At 32.2% G+C, this 19,663-nt stretch overlaps 2 protein-coding genes across 5 annotated transcripts; both read right to left on the bottom strand.

Moving 5' to 3' along the window:
• Positions 1-1,004: 1,004 nt before the first annotated feature.
• On the bottom strand, positions 1,005-5,183 carry LOC142549297 (uncharacterized). Of its 4 annotated transcripts, none has more exons than XM_075658188.1 (11): positions 4,768-5,183; positions 4,513-4,597; positions 4,157-4,350; positions 3,918-4,000; positions 2,683-2,728; positions 2,528-2,584; positions 2,362-2,416; positions 2,162-2,262; positions 1,982-2,036; positions 1,820-1,911; positions 1,005-1,338 (listed from the first exon to the last, which is right to left on the bottom strand). In XM_075658188.1, the coding sequence occupies exons 1-11, from the start codon at positions 4,843-4,845 to the stop codon at positions 1,168-1,170; spliced, it is 1,017 nt and encodes a 338-aa protein (XP_075514303.1). In that variant the 5' UTR covers positions 4,846-5,183; the 3' UTR covers positions 1,005-1,167. The 4 variants fall into 4 exon arrangements, with proteins under 4 accessions (XP_075514303.1, XP_075514296.1, XP_075514288.1 ...); XM_075658181.1 differs by having other exon boundaries at positions 1,982-2,045; positions 4,768-5,123; XM_075658173.1 differs by having other exon boundaries at positions 1,778-1,911; positions 4,768-5,117.
• A 5,394-nt stretch (positions 5,184-10,577) lies between these two features.
• On the bottom strand, positions 10,578-12,225 carry LOC142549288 (transcription factor MYB59-like). Its single transcript, XM_075658155.1, has 3 exons — positions 11,895-12,225; positions 11,653-11,782; positions 10,578-11,494 (listed from the first exon to the last, which is right to left on the bottom strand). The coding sequence occupies exons 1-3, from the start codon at positions 12,049-12,051 to the stop codon at positions 10,975-10,977; spliced, it is 807 nt and encodes a 268-aa protein (XP_075514270.1). The 5' UTR covers positions 12,052-12,225; the 3' UTR covers positions 10,578-10,974.
• Between the last annotated feature and the right edge of the window lie 7,438 nt (positions 12,226-19,663).

Raw genomic sequence — 19,663 nt, 5'->3', positions numbered from 1 at the left:
ATATATATATATATATTTGTTTCGTTTTGTTTTGTATTGTTTTTGTTTTTGTTTTGTTTTGTATTGTTTTTGTTTTTGTTTTGTTTTGTTTTTTTATGTAAAAGACTAATTTTCAAATTTTAGTATACGGTAGGGTATAGACCGATACACTTATAATTTTGCGTATTTCAGAAGTGTATTATAAGTGAGAAGCTGGCTGGTGAAAATAGAAGAAAATTTGGAATATCAATATTTTAGTTTCTTTTCTTAAGAAAAAGTCCATCTGATTTATCCCCCCTATGTTTAAATGATAAAAACTCGTCGCATGAAAAAAATTCCATCTGATTTATACTTTGTATGTTTAAATGATAAGTCAAAATTTGTGTGAGACGATCTCACGAGTCGTATTTTGTGAGATATTTCTTATCTGTGTTGTCAATGAAAAATATTATTTTTTAAGATAAGAGTATTATTTTTTATTGTGAATATTGGTAGGATTGACTCGTCTCACGGATTAAAATTCGTGAAACTGTCTCACAAAAGACCTACTCAAATGATAAAGACTCTCGCATTTAGTATAAGAGAATCATGGTGAGAGGCAAGAATTATCTTCTTTTGGAACTGAATCCTAAATAACGTCTGAGATTGAATACCAAGTTATTGTACCAAGTTCCCCCTTCAATTTACCCAAGTCAGAGCAAGTTCTCCTTCTAATCCACCTTGCCTCTTCTATCCCACCATCTGAGGGAAAAAGACAAACTTTGAGGTGCACATGTATTAATTTTTTTTTTTTTTTCAAATAAGAATGTTATAAAATTATGTTTTTGAAAGTAACATAGATGATTTATCTTGCCTCTTCTCTCCCAACGTCTGAGGGATAAGGACACGATGTTAATTTGCGAAAATAAGGAGAATTTCAAGGATTTTTGTGTACATAAAAATTGCTGCCAGTTTACTGTTGAAATCAACAATCACTGTGCGAGCCGATTAAATGTTTGCTTACGAACTCGGCAAACTAGTGCAAATCCAGACAACCAACAGCTTCGTCATTTCTCTACTTTAAAAGTTACAATAATAATGTGTACAACAATCTGGTTGATTTCAAACCACACAGGGAGATCATACAAAGAGAGAATACCTCCCTCGTCATATCCGATCGAAATCGACAATAAATGTACTCATCTAAGCCTATGATTGTTTTGGTCTCAATTTTTCCCAACTAGAAAATAGCAATCTCAACAGAGGGTACATCACAGCTTGTATGCAAGAAAGTACAAAGTTCCAACAGGATGAGGGCCAGTACCACGGATATAGTAGTCGGAAGAAGAGACTTATGAGATGCCGAGGATATCTACCAACCTGTAACATAGCACTCGTTAGATCAAAAGTGAATACAGAGATATATTATGCCCCAGAGGTTTAGGGGGTAATCTCCAAACATGAATAAAATCTTCGCAAGAGTATGCAATCATGGAATTTGTGATGCTGTAGAATTAATCAAATTGCTCGAGAAACATTTACAAGTCCAGAACTAAACCAATTTAGGGGGTTCAAGGTTAAGCTCAACTAATGATATAAGTTACCGGAGGCCATGGCTTTGAGTTATTTCCTACAACAAATTTTATTCCGAATTTTTGCCCGCACCCAGGATGATTTATTTCACTCAGACCCAAATGTAACAATTTAGCAAAAACTAAGGAAAATTAGAAATTTCCAGTGTCAAGACGCAATTATGAAATAAATACTGTAGGAGAATTGCTACAAATGTCACCCTCTAGCAAAAAGTCCAATTACTCACAGGAAAAAGAAAATCTAATGCATCCCAAGCAGCATGACGTACAGCTCTTGTTGGGTACATGGGACCACCTGGAGATGTGAAGCTATACAAACATGTTTTCAGTCTTGTACTCGTAGACAGTCTTAGTTCTAATCCTGTACAAAGAATAAAAAGAAGATTGATAAAACTCACTTATGCCGGGTATCAACAATTACAGATGAGTACCTTGGAGAACTTTTATCCGAGAAAGGTAATGCAGAAGTACAGGCTCCACCTTCAGCTTTTGAAGCTAAAAAGTAGTAAATTTTAAGAGAACAAAATATAGGAAAAATAAACAAAGCCTCCAACAAAATATCGCCATGATATACATGAAACAACAAATCTTCAACAAAAATCTCGTGTTACCTGATCAGCTAGTTCAATGATAAATATGTCTGCTGCACTGCCGACCAAGAAAGCATTAGGAAAATCAGGACATTGCTTGAAAAAGCTTTCGAGTTTGTCATCTGTGAAGAATGCAATCACTGCTTGTTAAAATATTTATGCTATTAAAACAAGCAAATCTAAACACCAAGCTAAAACATAGATTAATGTGAAGATAGAACCTGAATTATAGAAAAACATGACCCTTGAAAGGAGAAGAAATAGATCTCGCTGAGCCTGACAAACAATCAGAATACTTATATCCTAAATGCAATTTCATAAAGGATAACTAGTTTATAATTCAAGAAAATAATACTTTGGTGATCATAGAAGAAATGAATATTATACCTGGGGTGGGATCTTCTCTAATCTCTCAGAATCCAGGGCAACTTCCTCTAGGAGATACTACAATAAGGAACAAATGGTAAACGGCCAGAAGCTTGTTCCAGCATAAAGCTGAAGGTGCAATAAAGTAAATAAAATAAATTATCTTGAAAATAAACCTGAAAGAAACTCTGAAACCTCCGCACATTTGTTTGGATGTCAATCCTTTCAACACACAGAAATGACACGATCATTCCAGTTAGAATTCTTAGGGGCACAAAGAGAAAAGAGCGTTCAAGATATAGCATGCTTATCAAGATAATAAATATAATGTATTCATAAGAAACACAAATTCTTCCGCCATATTAGCCCTGTAAATATGGTTTCGATCCTTTCTCTGCTTTTCACTTTTCTAGACTGGGAGTGAGGCGATTTATTTGGTTGTTTGATGATTGTTCTGCTAAAATCAAAGACTGAATTTGGGTCTCTTAAGCAAAATTCATAAGTTGCTAAACTTTGGGATGTTGATACTTCTCATGCAAAAAATATATTAAAGACAAAACTCACATTTCATAAGATACACATAATGTTTCACCTTCAAATTTATTAATTGAGCATATAGGAGCAACAAACAAGAAAGTTTTCATCCATCTCACCAAAACCATCACCTACTCTCGTGCTTGCTGGAGTTCATGAATCTGCTTGCTGGAGTTCGTGAATGTGTTTATATGTCTTAAATCTATACTTTTCTTGAAAAGGCAGAAAAAATCAATTATAAACAGCATGAATCGGCTATGCGAGATAATAAATCATTCCCAGAAAATCCAGAAATCGACATTTCGCATCGATAAGCAAGGTGATTCTGGGACCAAATGGATAGGAATTAGATACATAAACTTTGCGCCAGCGCGATTGCTCCTGGTGACATGCAAGCACCGACGCATGTTCATTAAATAGTTGGAACTTAGAAGGCATCAAATGAAACAGACGTAACATTAAATGTTCCCGTAAACTGGAAAAACAAATAGAAAAATTTAATCAGGCTAGGATGTAGGCAATCAAGGACGGCACATTGCTTGAGATCATTTACAAGGAGGACGACATTTCAATTGATTTAGTATCTTCGGTTTCAATGACAAATGTATGGAGTGGAAAAGGCTTTTAAAATTTTCATGAAAAAACCTGGCATTTGATATTAAGTGACATAAATCGCAAAAAGGTGATAAGTTTGAGAATGGTATTGTCCTATGATTTAAGTTAAAAAGAAAGTAACAGGTATAACATAAATGGCTTCATAGATGGTTTAATTATTCCAATTTCTAGTTCAAGCACTTATAGCTGATGTTTTCCAGCTCTGAGACTTTTAGTCAGTCAGTGACTTCAAATACTAGTAACTAATAGCTAAGATTCATACCAGAAGACATTTGTGGCACCTTGGACAAGTGCAGATGAGTAGCGGAGTAGGACTACAGGATTATCAAGCTGAAACTCAAAGAGCTGCAAGATAGACATAATTCAAGATACTTGAGTTGCGAAATGCTCAATTGAGCAAGACTGCAAAGTATAAATTTAGGGCCAGGCATATATCATGCCTAAGTGTTTTTTGAAGCAGGAAGAAGTGTAGTAATATCCTATGTGATGATAAACACCTACCCACTTGTGGAACAAGAGAGAAAAGATATTGGATGCAAATGACTGGCTCCATAGTTGAACAATAAGCTCAAGGATTGATTTTCCATTCTCCGGCATGCGAGCAAAATGATCAGCAAGCACACTGTAGAAGCATAATGGACTGCCATATGATTCATCTGACACAGTGATTGCATCTTCCTCGCCCAAAATAATCTCTGTATCAATTAAAAGCATGATATCATTGCAAACAACTGATAAATATATTACCCAACAATGAATATTTAACTAAACTCAATTGTTTTCCTTCCAAAGATGCAGCATGCAACAGTAAGAAAGTAAACACATCCAAAACTATATAAAAATAATGGCGAAATCACCTTTGGCACGATCATCCACTTCCAAAGCTACATCAGCAAACAACTCCTGCAACAAGTTGCGTCTCTGCGATGCCGAAGCTAACGCCTTGAAAAAAAATTAACAATCAAACGCCATTAATACTTAAAAAAAAACCCAAAAAATAAAGAATTAAAGAAAAAACAAAAAAAATAAATCACAGACAGAGGTCACAAATCACAAAACATTTACAACAACATAGAAATGATAAACACACAGAGTATATAGATACACATTACCCGTTGAAGCTTCTTCTCAATCTCAAGAGTGAGAGCCCTGAGATAAGCCGTGCCGCGAGCAGTTGACGCCGGTGGCATTCTGATCTCCAATTACACCAATACATATATCGATAACTGAAATGAAAACAACCGCCTTTCTTCTACTGTGTTGTAATCAAATTTGGCCGAGACAGGATGTCAAAATCTAGGGATTTCTTCCGAGCTCCGACCGACAGATGAATCATGGGGGGTTTTAGATGAGTCAGCGGAAGTTTATTATTAACTTTAAAATTGGGGAAGCAATTATTGATGCTTGGCGTACGGGCAATGGCGCTATATACGTGGCACTCTCTACCTTCACCCTTTTTTTTCCTTTGAATCGATCGAAACTTTAAATAAATAAAGCATATTGTTTAAAAAAAAGTAATTTCCTTACTAACATCGAAAAAGGTTATTAATTTTGTATTAATACATATTTGTTAGCATGAGAAACCACGTCGATTCAACGAAAACTACAATTATTATCCCAACAAAGTTACAAAAGGATGAAATCCTAGGGAAGTTAGCATGGAAAACAAAGCTATGTTTCGTCCAATCTAACTACAAATCAACAACATACACTTACAAGGCACCTTCGGGTGAATCCCTCCTCATATCTTTTACTACAGCAACACAAACTTAACATCGACCTACCTATGTTTTTTCTTTTGGATAAAGGGTACTAAGTGAGATACATGAAGCTTTACCAACCCATCAGCGATCTTCTAATCTTGTCCGGACGGCCTTACTAGATAATTGACGGTTTTCGGTTGAATAGCTGTTTAGCAAAATAGATTGTTTTTGAAGAGTGAAAGCTACATTATGTGATGTTTACTACCACTTACCGAGAATACCCAGATGCCAAGACTCTTCAGGGCATAAGTAACATCATAGAAAACTCGTGGTCTTCCTCTTCCAGGTATTGGAGATCAAAAGTTCAGTGCGTAGTCGGTGAAGCAATTCCAACTTCAAGCGGAAGCAGAGTGCATCTTGCTTTTCAGGACTCACTATCTTTTTCCCATCTCTATACCAGATAAATAGGTCTGATTCTTGGATCCCCTTGTTAACAGGGGAAAAGCGACCATATGCTATCTAGGTGTTAAAAAAAAAAAGGAGCAAATTATTCCAGCATTTCATCAAAGTAAATAGTAAGAGGAAAACAAAATAATTCACAAGGAATAGAAATTTATACCTGGATATCGCAGTCTTTCAATGTTGGCATGATGTCATAGAGGAAACCCTTGTGATCTACACAATTGATATATTGTCAGTTTTTACACTAGCTAGCCCTTTTCAACTCCTTGACATCTGGGCTAAGCAAAAGATATTTAACAATTTAAAGTTTTCAATCAAGCTCAAAATCTAACATATTAATTAATCATTTATCGTGCTTGAGATTCAATTTATTATTACTTTTGTTTAAAAAAATTAAAAGTATTAAATGTTTTGAATGTCATTTATTGTATTTTGTTCATACATAACTAGAGTTTTGATATGTTTAATTTTTTATTAATTTATGCAAATGAAGTTTGTTTGGACAATATGAAACGATTTGAAACATCAAGTAGAACATATGATTTTGTTCTAGTAAAAGAGGACAAAAAAGAATCAATGATAAAATTTAAAGTATGAATTCCCAAGAGTTAAAAATCACCGGCAATCTCATTTTCCAGTTTGACGTCAAATATATTGCAACAAGATCCTAGTTGGCTAGGCGACGGAATCCCTACAATGTAAAATTTGACAACGAATATCAAACACCAAATTAAAAATTCTCATATTGCCAGATGAATACACTCGTGAGATAGCAAATTTTTCCCGATTCAAATCAAAAGTCTAGAAAAAGCACCAAATTTTTTGCAAGTTTTAGGGTCTGTTTGCACATAGAGTAGTAGTACGATAAATTAATTTGTCCACTGCAGTTTTATGATCTTGATGGTTTTTACTCAATGTAATAGAAAAATAATTGTTGCATATTATAACATAAAAAAATAACACGTGTTAATATTTGAGCACGAGATTATGAGTTAATTTTGATTAATTTATCATAACTCTGCTTATAATTTATTCCACATGTAGAAATTCTACCTATTATTGGTAAAATTCTCTGTCAATATCTTATTATTTTTTTAAACTCGAGATTTTCCAACCCATATTTTGAAATTATTCATATTTTATTCAAAAAACGAAGGAAATGGTAGTATTTATTATAATGTCCCACCTTGTTCTTTAATTAATCTAATTTCTCGATCTCGTTATTTTTCAATGCCACCATTTAGCTTGTTCATCTTTATTTTGAATTTTTTTTAACTTTTAATAACTTATTAATAAAAACTTACATGTGACTGTCTCACAAGTCATTTTTGTGATACGGATCTCTTAACCGACCCATGAAAAATATCATGTTTATGTTTAAAACATTACTTTCAGTTTAAATATGGATCGAGCTAAGACGTCTCAAAGATATACATCCTATTCAACACGTCTCACAGAAGACTTCCTATAACTTATTTCATTCAAATATCTTAAATTCAGTTATAAAATCAAATGCAATAATTTATTACTAATTTTGCACATTAAAATTTTTACAGGACAAGTAATCAATGACAATGTTTTTTTTTTTTTTTTTTTTGTCTGATTTTGAGTAGGAAAAAATAGGGTGATCATGATGCGGTTTTAAGTTTTTTTTTTCTAAAAAAAATTCAAATTGAAATTATAAATGATCAGTTAGAATTTTTAAAAAATAATCGTGATTTTACATGTAGAATTAGTTTTGCGATTTTGAACAGTTTGAGGCGGTTGCTATCGGGGCCAGTTTGCAGTTTTTTTAATGACAAATATCAGAACATAATTCAAATTATTTGAAAATAATAACAATATAATATCTTTTAAATAAAAAATATAGCTCAAATAATTGAATTATAAAACTAGATAAAACAACAATCAAAATTCAAAGCTAATTTAATAATTGAGCACAACAAGACACTCACAGTAAAATATAATGACAAGCAGTTTAAACAGAGTGGTTTAGTGCGGTTTTTGTAAAAAAAAAAAACCGAATTGTGTTAGTGATACGATTAATAATTATTATTTTTAATCACAGTTTTTATAAAATATTAGAAAAATAGTGTAGTACAATTCGGTTTGTGCGATTCATAAAAAAATTGGATCTCCCCTGTGCAAAAAGATTAAGCAAACTCACTGGAAAAAAATGTGGACATTGCCCAAAAGTACCCTCCTCTTTATTCTTAAAGAAATGTTTATTTAATTAATGGGCGTATGCCTCCTGAAGCCCATGTCAAAACCCAATAAATTTTTGGCCCAAACGGAGTAAGCCCTTTTTAATTGAATAACTCGTAACTCATATGGTTAGAGCGACCCATTCTGTGGAGGTTAATATAATAAAATACGCTTCTTAAACATTCACACACACACACACATATATATATATATATATATAAATATATATTAATAAAGTGCTAAAATTTTAAAGCAAGTCACTATATATATATGTATCTATATTATATTATTAAGTTCGAAACCCTAAGCATCAAGTTGCAAGTTCAATTCTTACTTGAGTTTTTTTGTTTTTTTTTTCTATAGGTTTTTAAAATTCATATATCAAAATGGAAATGCAGTCTTCGTTATTTTTTATAATTATATTTTGATCTTCATTTAAATATAAATCAAATGAATTATAAAATATATTGTACAAGTACTCAATATGTGTGTCAGTGCACTAGTATATAGAATTTTTCTAATTGAGACAAAATACCATTTTTTCCTTCCAAAATTGTCCTTATATGTTGTACACATTGCACTTTTGTTTTTTCTTTTAATTTTATTTTAAGATTTCAAATTGCACTTTAGTTCATCGATAAATTTTAAACTCATGATATGACATTCATATTAATATAATCAATTCAAACGACAAAACAATCATTTATTAATTTTTAGAACTATGATATTACCTTTAATTAAAAATAAATCAAATTCATTAAAAAAATATTGTACACGCACGTGTGCTTCAGTGTACTATTATATTTTAACTATTCTAGAAGATAGAATTTTAGTATCTCCCTTAAAAAAAAATATTAGCAAATTTGGATAACAAAGAATCTAGTAGATAAATGGATACCTTTGCCAACTGGCCACCATGAATTATATGACTTGTCATGCTTCATACCTATCTTGATCACATCACCCCCTCACTTGCATTTTACTATACCCAAATCATACAATTTTTTAGACCTTATTTTCATGATGACAAAACTTGTGTGAGACGGTTTCACGGATCGTATTTTGTGATATATATATCTTATTTGGGTCATCCATAAAAAAATATTACTTTTTATTGTGAATATCAGTAGGATTGACCCGTCTCACAGAAAGATTCGTAAGACCGTCTCACAAAAGACCTACTTAATTTTCATCAGTATAAAGTTGTGTTTGTAACCTTTTAAAAAAGTGATATTTACATTTTTTTTTTTTTTGTAAATTTGTGATCGAACATCTAAGAATCGTTCGTTTTATATAAGTTACAAACACTTCCTAAAACATAAGAAAAGCTTCATGTCAAGTTAATTAACAAACGAAAAGTCACAACTGCTAGAAAATTAGCTAGAGAATTTTTGAACATCCATTGATTCTGAGTTGAACACTGTTCCTTGACAATATATGTCCACCTGCAGCTGCGTACAAGAACGTGTGCTGACTAAGGCATTTTTCTTTTGAGTAGGTCTCTTGTGAGAAGGTTCACGAATCTTTATCAGTGAGACGGTTCAATTATACCGATATTCACAATACAAAGTATTACTCTTAGGCTACGTTTGGTTGGAAGGATAAGATAAACTAATGATTAGTATGTAAATGATAAAGAAAATGATTATGGTAGGATTGTAATATATGGTGTAAAATAATATTATGTTTGGTAAGATTTTTAAGTGTAGGATAATTTTGAATTTTTTGATGAAAAGACAAAATTGCCCTTTCCCTACGCGGCGGCGGCGACGGCGACAGTCGCGGCGGTGGCCGGTCGGAAATGGTCGGCCGGAAACGGCTGACGGGGGCGGCGGCCGGAAAAATCGGCCGGCGCCGGAAATGGTTGGCGCCGGTCGGCCGGCGACGGTCGGTGGCGGGAAGTGGTGGTGAGTTTGAATATAAGAGAAGGGTAAAATTTGAAAAATAGGAGGTATTAAGAGTTGGATAAATAATCCTAGGGGGTGAGGAAGTATTATTTTAACCTACCTAATATAACCTAATCATTCATAGGAGGGATTGACTTGGTTAAATAATCACGCGTACCAAACAGCTGACTAGGCAGGATAAAAAAAATAATCCCGCCTAATCACGCGTACCAAACGCTCCCTTAACATAAAAATAAATATTTTTTCATAGATGACCCAAATAAGACACCCGTCTCACAAAAGACGACCCGTCAGACCGTCTCACACAAGTTTTTGACTTTTTTTTTAATCTATGAACTCCATGAGGCGGATTATTTATGTCTATATTTGTAATAAAAATAATATTTTTGTCATAAAATTAATTTTTTTCATAAGTGATCAAAATAAGAGATTTATCTTACAAAACTGACTCGTGAGTTCATCTCACATAAATTTTTAGGTTATTCTACAAGGAATTTGTTCTAATCGTGTTTTTCGGTTTTCTAACTAGTCATTCAACTTTGTTACTTTCATAATTTTAGTCCTTACTTACGCCGCATGTCGGCAACATCACAAAAACCAAACTGGATCGAACAAGTAAAATAAAAGTATTTTCGATGCCCAAAATCATCAATAACCCTACTGCCATAACATAACACACATATTGATTAATACGAAAACATGTTACAATACCACATGCCTCCAAATGGAGATTATTTGATATACAACCAAATCGTAAAAGATCTAGACTTCACCTCTAAGTAGGAAGTAAAGAACCTACGTACACAATACAGTATCTAAAAGGAACCAACTGCAGGGAGCCCTAAAAATGTACAGAAGTAATTAGAACTCACCCCAAATCTTCAGCTACACTTGATACTACGTATGCACGATGATCTCTGCTTATACGCTTCGCCATGTCTCCCACGAACACTTATCAACGCTTAACAATATATACTTAGAAAAACCAGAAGATTTGAAATGGTTAAATAAATGATTTTGCTGCTTGCATGTTTTTAATTAGCTAGCCAGTTGAGTTATAATTATTGTTATTACAAGGAAAATAATTGAGAAGATCATGGCCACCCATTGGCTGCATCAGCATCTTGGTTTCTTCTTCAATATCAATGGACCACAAGGAGTCAATTGGGTAATAATCAAATGTGGAAGAAGCCATTTCCTGAGCGGTGAGGTTGCAATTCTCTTCAGCAAACTCAAGGCTTCTCAATATCTCATCCATGGAATAAACTTTGCTGCTTTCCCCTATCTCCCCTCCAGTTTTCTTTTCTCCAGGCACTTGATCAACCAACTCCAACCCTCCGGTGTCGAAGAAGCTACGTTCATTCGTCTCGGCCACAGGAGGATATTCCAGGGTCGGGCTATTCGATGATGACGATGAAGAATTTGAGGGTGATGGTGATGATGGAGACCTGACTGATTTCTTCTTCTTCTGCTGCTGAGCTTCTTTCCTCATGCATGTCCTCCAGTAGTTCTTGATTTCGTTATCGGTGCGACCAGGTAATTTCTGAGCAATTCTTGACCATCTGCAAATTAACTAATTTTATATATACTATCCTACAATAAATATGACACACTAGTTCGAAGATAATAATTATTTCAAATTTGAAAATCACAATCGACCAGATACACACACACCTGTTAACAAAAGCTGAAAAATATACTTAAGAAAAGTGAAAGTAACCTGTTTCCCCATTTGGAGTGAAGTTCAAGAACAAGGCGCTCTTCATGAGGGGACATCTTTCCCCTTTTGAGGCCAGGATGCAAGTAATTAACCCAACGCAACCGGCAACTTTTCCCACTTCTTTTCAAACCTAAGACAACAAAATCAATTTTCAAAGTGAATCTTTTTGGGCTCTCCAAAAATTACCGATTCATGCCCAAAACAAGCCTACCGGAACATCGGATCGCCCGCCACCTTCAAACCTGAAACATTTGCGATGAAATCCCATCGCCGATCACCGAACAAGTTCACGTACAATACAAGCTGGACATCTTCTTCTTCTGTCCACGGCCCTTTCCTCGTTTCATCTTTCTCCATTTTTCCTTGTTCTTTTTGACTGTATCTACTGTCTCTTTTCATGTTCTTCTGAGTAACCAGAAGGTTGTGATGTTAATGGAGGAGTGGTGGTGAATATTTATATGCTCGGGATTTCTTGTGGAGGGTATTGTCTTGTCGATATATTTTTTCTTGATATTTCTTCCTTGCAATGAATGGAAGAGCCTTGTTTTATGTTGGTGGACAAATGTTTTAGTGGCATTCCTTTTCTCAGTATATTCTTTTCATTGTTTTTGACTCCTACATGTTTTTGTTTGTTTTTGACTTTTCAAGAAATGGTTCACATATCCTGGTGAAAAAGTGTGTATAATTCGGAACATAAATTACTTTTTATAAAATAGAATATTGTTTTTTTATTACGAAAGATTTCGTTTTAAAAGTGCGTATAATTCAAACTAATATAATGTATTTTCAAAATATTAAATATTTGTCCCCATATTTTCTTGATATATATAGCTGATACGAGGTATTTGCTCCATCATCTTGGATTTGGTGGATTCTATTTTAGTATCAACCTCCTAAGTTATCTCTATGATTGAGAGAATCCCACATATTTTCCGCATTAGCAAATGTAGGAGCAAAACTTTAATACTTAAGAAACCCAATACATTTCAAATTTCAAAACTTTGATGTTTTCTTATTTATTCAAGGAAAAAATAAACAAAATAGCATTTTTTCCTTTTTAAGAACTTTATACAAAATTGCAATTTTAGTCTTATAATTTGATTTTTTTTTAGATTTATTCTTATAATTTATCAACGTTCGGTATTCATCAAGTAACTTGAATTTTTATTCATTTTTGTCCGAAATTATTAAATCTACTGAATATGACTTATTTGATATAGATATTCTTCTACGTGGCTCATGCATGTGACAAGAACAAAATATATTTTTTACACATTAAAAAATATCGAAAAAAATAAAAAGAAAATATTTTTTCTCCTAATTTTGAAGTATTGTGGTCGTTTTATTTTATTTTCCCCAATCTTTTTGCTCATATGAATTTTAATGTGTGCAATATAAGTTTTATTCTAGTTACATATGATACGCAGAAGAACATCGCTATCAAATAAATCACATTCGATATATTTAGTGTTTTCGAGGAAAAAAAAGGACAAAAATCCACGCATGCCATTTTTAAAAGTAATTGGCCATATGATGCAAGCCCATTCATAAAGTGGCTTTATTCAGCAGCTTTGGATAAGTGGTTGATATGTCGTTCCAACTTTCATAACTGACCGTTCGTTTTACAATTTTATTACCATTTTTATTTTCATCTGATCGTCGTGGGGGAAACACACTTCTTCCACTCCAAAAGTATACTAAACAACATTTAGTGCTATATGTTTTATTCTCGAAAATATTAAGAAAACGTCGAAATCTGACGAATCAGCAGTATCCTGATTGAGGATGCGACTGTCGAAATTAGTTAAATATTACCATTTCTTTGTTTCATGCGTGTTGGGCACAAGGTTTTACTTTCTTTATATATAATATAACATATAATATATGTGCAAATACCTATATATATATATATATATAAATATATTAAAGCAATGTGTAAAGAAAGTGCCTTTAATTAATTTCGTTGCATATCAAAAATATATACATCAAACAATTTAAAATTATGAGGACAAATGTCAAAATTTAAAGATGCATCACAAGCGGGCTGAGCCATTACATTTGGTATCAGAGCCAGCGTGTATAGACGTCGCACGTTGTGACGCGTTCTAAAATCGTGAGGTCTCAAGTCAAAATAGTCAATAACACAAGTAGATCATTATTTACTTATTTTTATCTAAACGTAAAATTATTTGTTCTTTAGGTTTTGGACGGTCTTATTTGAAAGTAAAACGTGAGAGCTGGAGGCTGCTTAATTTGATCTTCTGATTAAATAGTGACCCTTCACACCAGCAATAGCCATCTATATTAATGCATGAGAAATTGGGAAAAAAAAGACGCTTCAAACGCAAAAGGGCCAACATCAATGGCCATTGCCGACGTCAAACAAATTTAATTACTTGATTAAAACAGTATATATATAAATAATTTAAAGTGTCTTAAATTGCATGCAATACTTTCTTTGAAGAAAATATTTTTACAAATCATCTTAAATTTTACGTAATCCAACATTATGCAATTAAAATAGCCCATTTATATACCAACTACGCATTGAGGTAGTTGAAGATTAAATTTTTTTTGAGCCATTGTAACTTTTGCTACAATGGGTTCATACAAATGGGCATATACATAAAATAAATTTTGGGGTGAGTGAAATCGAGAGGGTTAGGTATATGAAGTAAGTCTCTTGTGAGACGGTCTCACGAATCTTTATTTGTGAGACGAGTAAACCCTACCGATATTCACAATAAAAAGTAATATTTTTTTCATGGATGACCCAAATAAGAAATCCGTCTCACAAAATACGACACATGAGACCGTCTCTCACAAGTTTTTGCCTAGGTATATTCTTTTGTTGAGGAAGAAAATTCTAGATAAAATTTGATTAATTTTACATTTAAAGAAGATCCTTCATTCTACCACCGTCAGTATCGGGATCCAACCCTCTACTTGGACTAGATCGAAAATATGGTTGCATAGGTGAAACTCAAGCGTTTTAAAGCACTTGACATCATGAATAAACTTATAAAAGGAATACGAAACATCATGTGCCAAATATATACTCACTAGCTTTATTGAATAGAATGTTGGGGTTTCTTGCTTAGGCTATTTTTGTTAAAAATGTTCCCAATTAAAAAGGGAAGACATGAATCAAATGTTGTTGTATTTCAAAGAACGGAAAATTGTCTGATAAGGTAAGCATTATTTAGTATGTTTACATATTTAAAGAGTAGTTATAAAATATTTTAAGATCTTTCTTTAAAGGTGGCAACTTAATTAATAGCTTTATGATATTTAATATCATATCTTAAAAAAATATATGACTTGTCCATCGTTGAGACAGCGCAACTTAAATTACTGTTTAATATTTTTGTTATGGTGTGTTTAGAAATATTAGCAATCATTATTTTGATGATAAAAAAAACTCTTTATTGTTTTTTATATATATATTTAATCAAGTGTGAATAACTCGACATGAAAGATGAAACTCGAATTTAGTTAAATTGAAAATGGAGAGCTAAAATATTTCGATGATATCTCAAAGATCGATGTTTCAAATGACTGGCCGTAAAAACGAAAAGACAAAAAACTCAATTGGGGACATGTCATATTTCTCGTCAGTTGGGAAAAATAGGATGTTATCTGAGAAAACTGTTGGCGGTAAAGATCATCAGTTGGCTAATCAGCAAGGATATGTTGTACATGAATAGTTGAGGTATTTTGGTCAGATTGATCAACTGGTTTATCTTAATGGAACGATTCAGTATGATCTACAAATAATCTTCATAAGTTAAAAGTCTGAATCGAAATCTAAGCCGCTGGTCCTGCACATGATGAAATGAGCAAGACTCATCCCAACTGAAATGAGTCTAGCCAATTGATAAGCCTAACTGACGAGCCTAGCCGATTGATCAACCTAGCTGACGAGCCTAACTGACAGCAAGGTTCAAAATTAGTAGAGATCGGGAAAAGCGTCCAACTAGGCGGATTTAACCATTTTAATGTCATAAACTATTCAGAAATTTCTCAAATAGCCATGTTATTGTATCTAGCGTACATATCAATATTGGAGCTTATAAATACAATATCATGAATATCAAATACAAGTTTTTGTTGGAGATTCAAAGCATGAGCAAACTACTTGAAAATATTAGCAAGAATGAGAGCAAGCTTAAGTGTGACGATACATATGAGAGATATATACACTATAAATTATTAAATCTTCAAAACACAAATCACTCACACACAAAAATTCGAGTTTCAACTATTAATAGTTGAGTGACAGTCTTTACACACGTACATAAAAGATTGTGTTTATAGTATTGAAATAAGAGACATTAAATATTATGCGGATTGTAAGATCACTGCCTACAATCAAGTGTGTGCTTGGAGTTTCAATTAGTAAATAGATAAGTCCTAAGTCAAAATGAATTTATACAAGGTGTTGTATAAATCAAAATTTTCTAGTGGATCTTTTCTAAGTTAAAAAAGATGTGACGTATGAGTTGTTAATATCTGAACATCTATAAACAAATTTGTGTCTATTTATTTATCACATTTATTTACTATTGCTACTGTTTTTAGATACATTTGTGAAACATTTTATGTGTCTCTCAAATATCAAAATATTGCATACCAAATGTTTGATAAAATGCTTTTCAAAAGTATTTTTACTCATTCAACTTCCGTATATTTCCAATAATTTACTAAATATTTAATCGGTTTTTACGAGAGATTATTTTGATTGTCTTCTAATTTAGTTTGTAAACCAAACTCGATTTAAATTTTTGGTGTTTAATATTTAAAGAAATAGATATTGTTGCTTAATGATTCTCTCAAAATCAATGATTCAATCTTAACATGTTCTTTTCCCATTTCTTAAACTTTAGAATTCTATTTATTTGTTTTTTTTTAAACAATTCTATTTATTTGTTATGTTTCACAAGTTACAATTCACATTAATAAATAATATCAGCTCTATAATTTTTTTTGGTGATGATAGAATCCCGCAGTCGCCATCCTTCAATGCAAACCGGCTAAACTCTTGAACTTATTAGTCAAGTAAACCATGCTTGGTAAATCATGTACGTCAGACTCGCCCGAGAAAATATCGGTAGAGATAATCAAACTCCTTACCATTGAGTAAACGCTTACCTACTCCACCAACTCGAACACTCACTAACAAGCGTATTAGCTATATAAATTATATTTTTTTTTGAGCATGAAATAAATTTATATTACTAATACTACATCTATTGATAAAAGACGCATTAATCAATTAATTAGTCGTTGCTTTGTAAATTGAATTTTAAGGTTCAATGAATGTACATTTAATCAATTTAAAGTTACCCACTATTGATGAATTCAAAACTTAATTAAAATAAGTTCCAGCTAGCGATGGAGGCGGCAGCAGATGCGAACAAACTAATCGCCAACCTCATCTAAAAAAATGCTAGAATATTATTACGATTTGAATATTATAGCACTATCCAACAATATGATTAGAAAACATTTAGAAGTGGGATATTGCATCATGGGATTAGTTTCTGTAAGACTTGTTGTAGCCATTAGGTTTGTGTGTCAAGTGCATATTTTTGTCGTACACATGTTCTATATATGTGATCGTGTAACTTATAAAAATATCTTATAATTTGAAATTGTTTAATGTGTGATTAATAATAGGAGAGCGATTTTTACACTCCAAAAAGTATAAATCACGTTTCTATTTACTCTCATATTTTGACAAAAATTATACCTGATATAAATAGCTTCCATATATGATAAATAAATAATTAAGTAATATTTTGTGAATTTGTAGAATTGGCTTAAGTATACATTAAATAATGTGTATAATATTGTTAGAGACAAATAAATATATTTTTTCCCCAAAAATCTAATCAAAATATGAATAAAAATATTTCTCCCAGGAATTTTGTATTATCTCTTGTTCAATTTTTCAAAAAATTAATGAAAAGAAATAAGATAATTTATATCATCATAACACATTCCAGCTAATTTCGTTGTCGGCTACATGGATATTAGTTTTCCAAACTAAACGATTTTTCCATATGTCATCTCTTAAATCAATATCTATGATATCATTCGATCTTAGCCACATTTATTCAAATTTTCAATGGTTTATACCCCTCATTCTACTCATTTCATTAACCTCTCAATTTAAGATATGTCAAATTGGGCTTGTATGGTCTTCTATTCACATGACCAAACAATGTTATACAATAATATTAACAATAATAGTTATCTAAAAGATAAATAAATCGAAACCGTATTTTTCTTAGAAATTATGTGAATACTATGTGATTTTTCATGCGTACGTGTGATGAAATTCAGTAGCAGTTACAATAGTTCAATAGAAGAATAAATGAAATTATTAATTATTCATTTTATTAATTTTTTATTTATTAAATATTGATTTAAAATTCACTTAAATATACCAAAAATAGTTTTATCTGATACCACACTGAATTTTATAATGTATAAATATAAATATGTTAAGGATACATAGTAAGGAGAGTAAAAATATATGTATAAAAAAGATTAAAAAAATATATGTATAAGAGATTGAATAGACCGGTGAGAAGATGTGTATTATAAAATGCGAAAGGGCATCGGATGGTACCTCCTTACTTTAGGGGATCTTTGTGGCGAAGGTGGGGTTTGAAAGAGCCCCCAAAAGTAGATTAAACAAAATGACGTGGAATGCACCATTTTACTATTTTGTCTTGATGACTTGAACTTTATAAGGTATCGTGTTTGAGATGTGATTTTATGTCAAGTCTCGAATCCGAGGTTAGTCGACATCAGCATTGTTTACAATTACACACTTGAAAACAACAAGTCTTGTAGTATAATATAAATCAAACTAATTTATTACTCACAATCAATCATTATGTTGTCTTCACAACGTAAAAAAATTATGCGGAAGCGTTTACAACAAAAACTCAAATAAAACGAACATAAACTCAAATAAATCTTATTTTCGTCTATCACCAGCCCAAAACCAGTTTCGTTCTTCTTCCTCTAACTTATCTTCTGACTTATCTGGGGAAGGAGAGTAAGGAGTGAGTGATATGATCGTCACTCAGCAAGTAAGGCCCATTCGAGCACATACATAACAAATAAACATGATTTACGAAAACACCATATCATATCATTCATAACATAATTTGCATATCATATCATTTGCATCAATCTAAAATTCATCTACTTTCCATGTTTTACTTATATCAGTCCATATTTTTTACTTTTCTAAGAGGGAAGGACCATATAACGATTACAATCATAACGTGTGAGGGCAATAACTTATCATGTATTGAGATTCATACCTATATCCAGTTGAATCATCACAGTGCAAAAAATATATACGGTAATCGTATCAAGAAGGGGTAGAAACATAACGACAATGCTCGACTGAAATTTTCAAAAACTGAAATAATTCATATACAAGCTATTTTAAAACAAATTCACTGACCTTAGATCTGGATGCTAAAAACATGAAGGACGATTTCATTCACTAAGATTTTCGAATCTTTCCTAGATTTGGACCGCAGCAGAGCTTCGACATTCGGCAGAACTTAGAGAGCAAATCTCGAAATTCTTGAGAGCACTAGGGAACAAATTTCGAAAATTTTGTATAATTTTCATATGTGATTTTGAATGGAAGTCTCTTCCTATTTATAAGGACTGACTGTTATCCTGATCTCTCTTATCTTCGCGTTTAAACTTTTAATCTAGGATAATTTATCCTTCTCTATCTGTCTCATTGGATAAAATTCTGAAAATAATCCTTAGCTAGGTCTGAAATTTCGAATTTCAGGTCTAATTTCTAGCATCCGGTAGATCTTTTATTTTACAGTACAATTTAATCTTTACCCTTAAAGTGCATGCTCCAAATAAAATATTTAGTACCATATCAAAATTTCTCGATTTAAATATGGAATAAAAATTATTTTAGTACATGAATTATTAATAAATTGTCAAATTGACACATGAA

Source organism: Primulina tabacum, chromosome 1 (assembly GCF_025594145.1).
Source record: "Primulina tabacum isolate GXHZ01 chromosome 1, ASM2559414v2, whole genome shotgun sequence".
Lineage (NCBI taxonomy): Eukaryota > Viridiplantae > Streptophyta > Magnoliopsida > Lamiales > Gesneriaceae > Primulina > Primulina tabacum.
The sequence above is the reverse complement of the archived record's forward strand: the minus strand, read 5'-3'. Positions and strand labels throughout refer to the sequence as shown.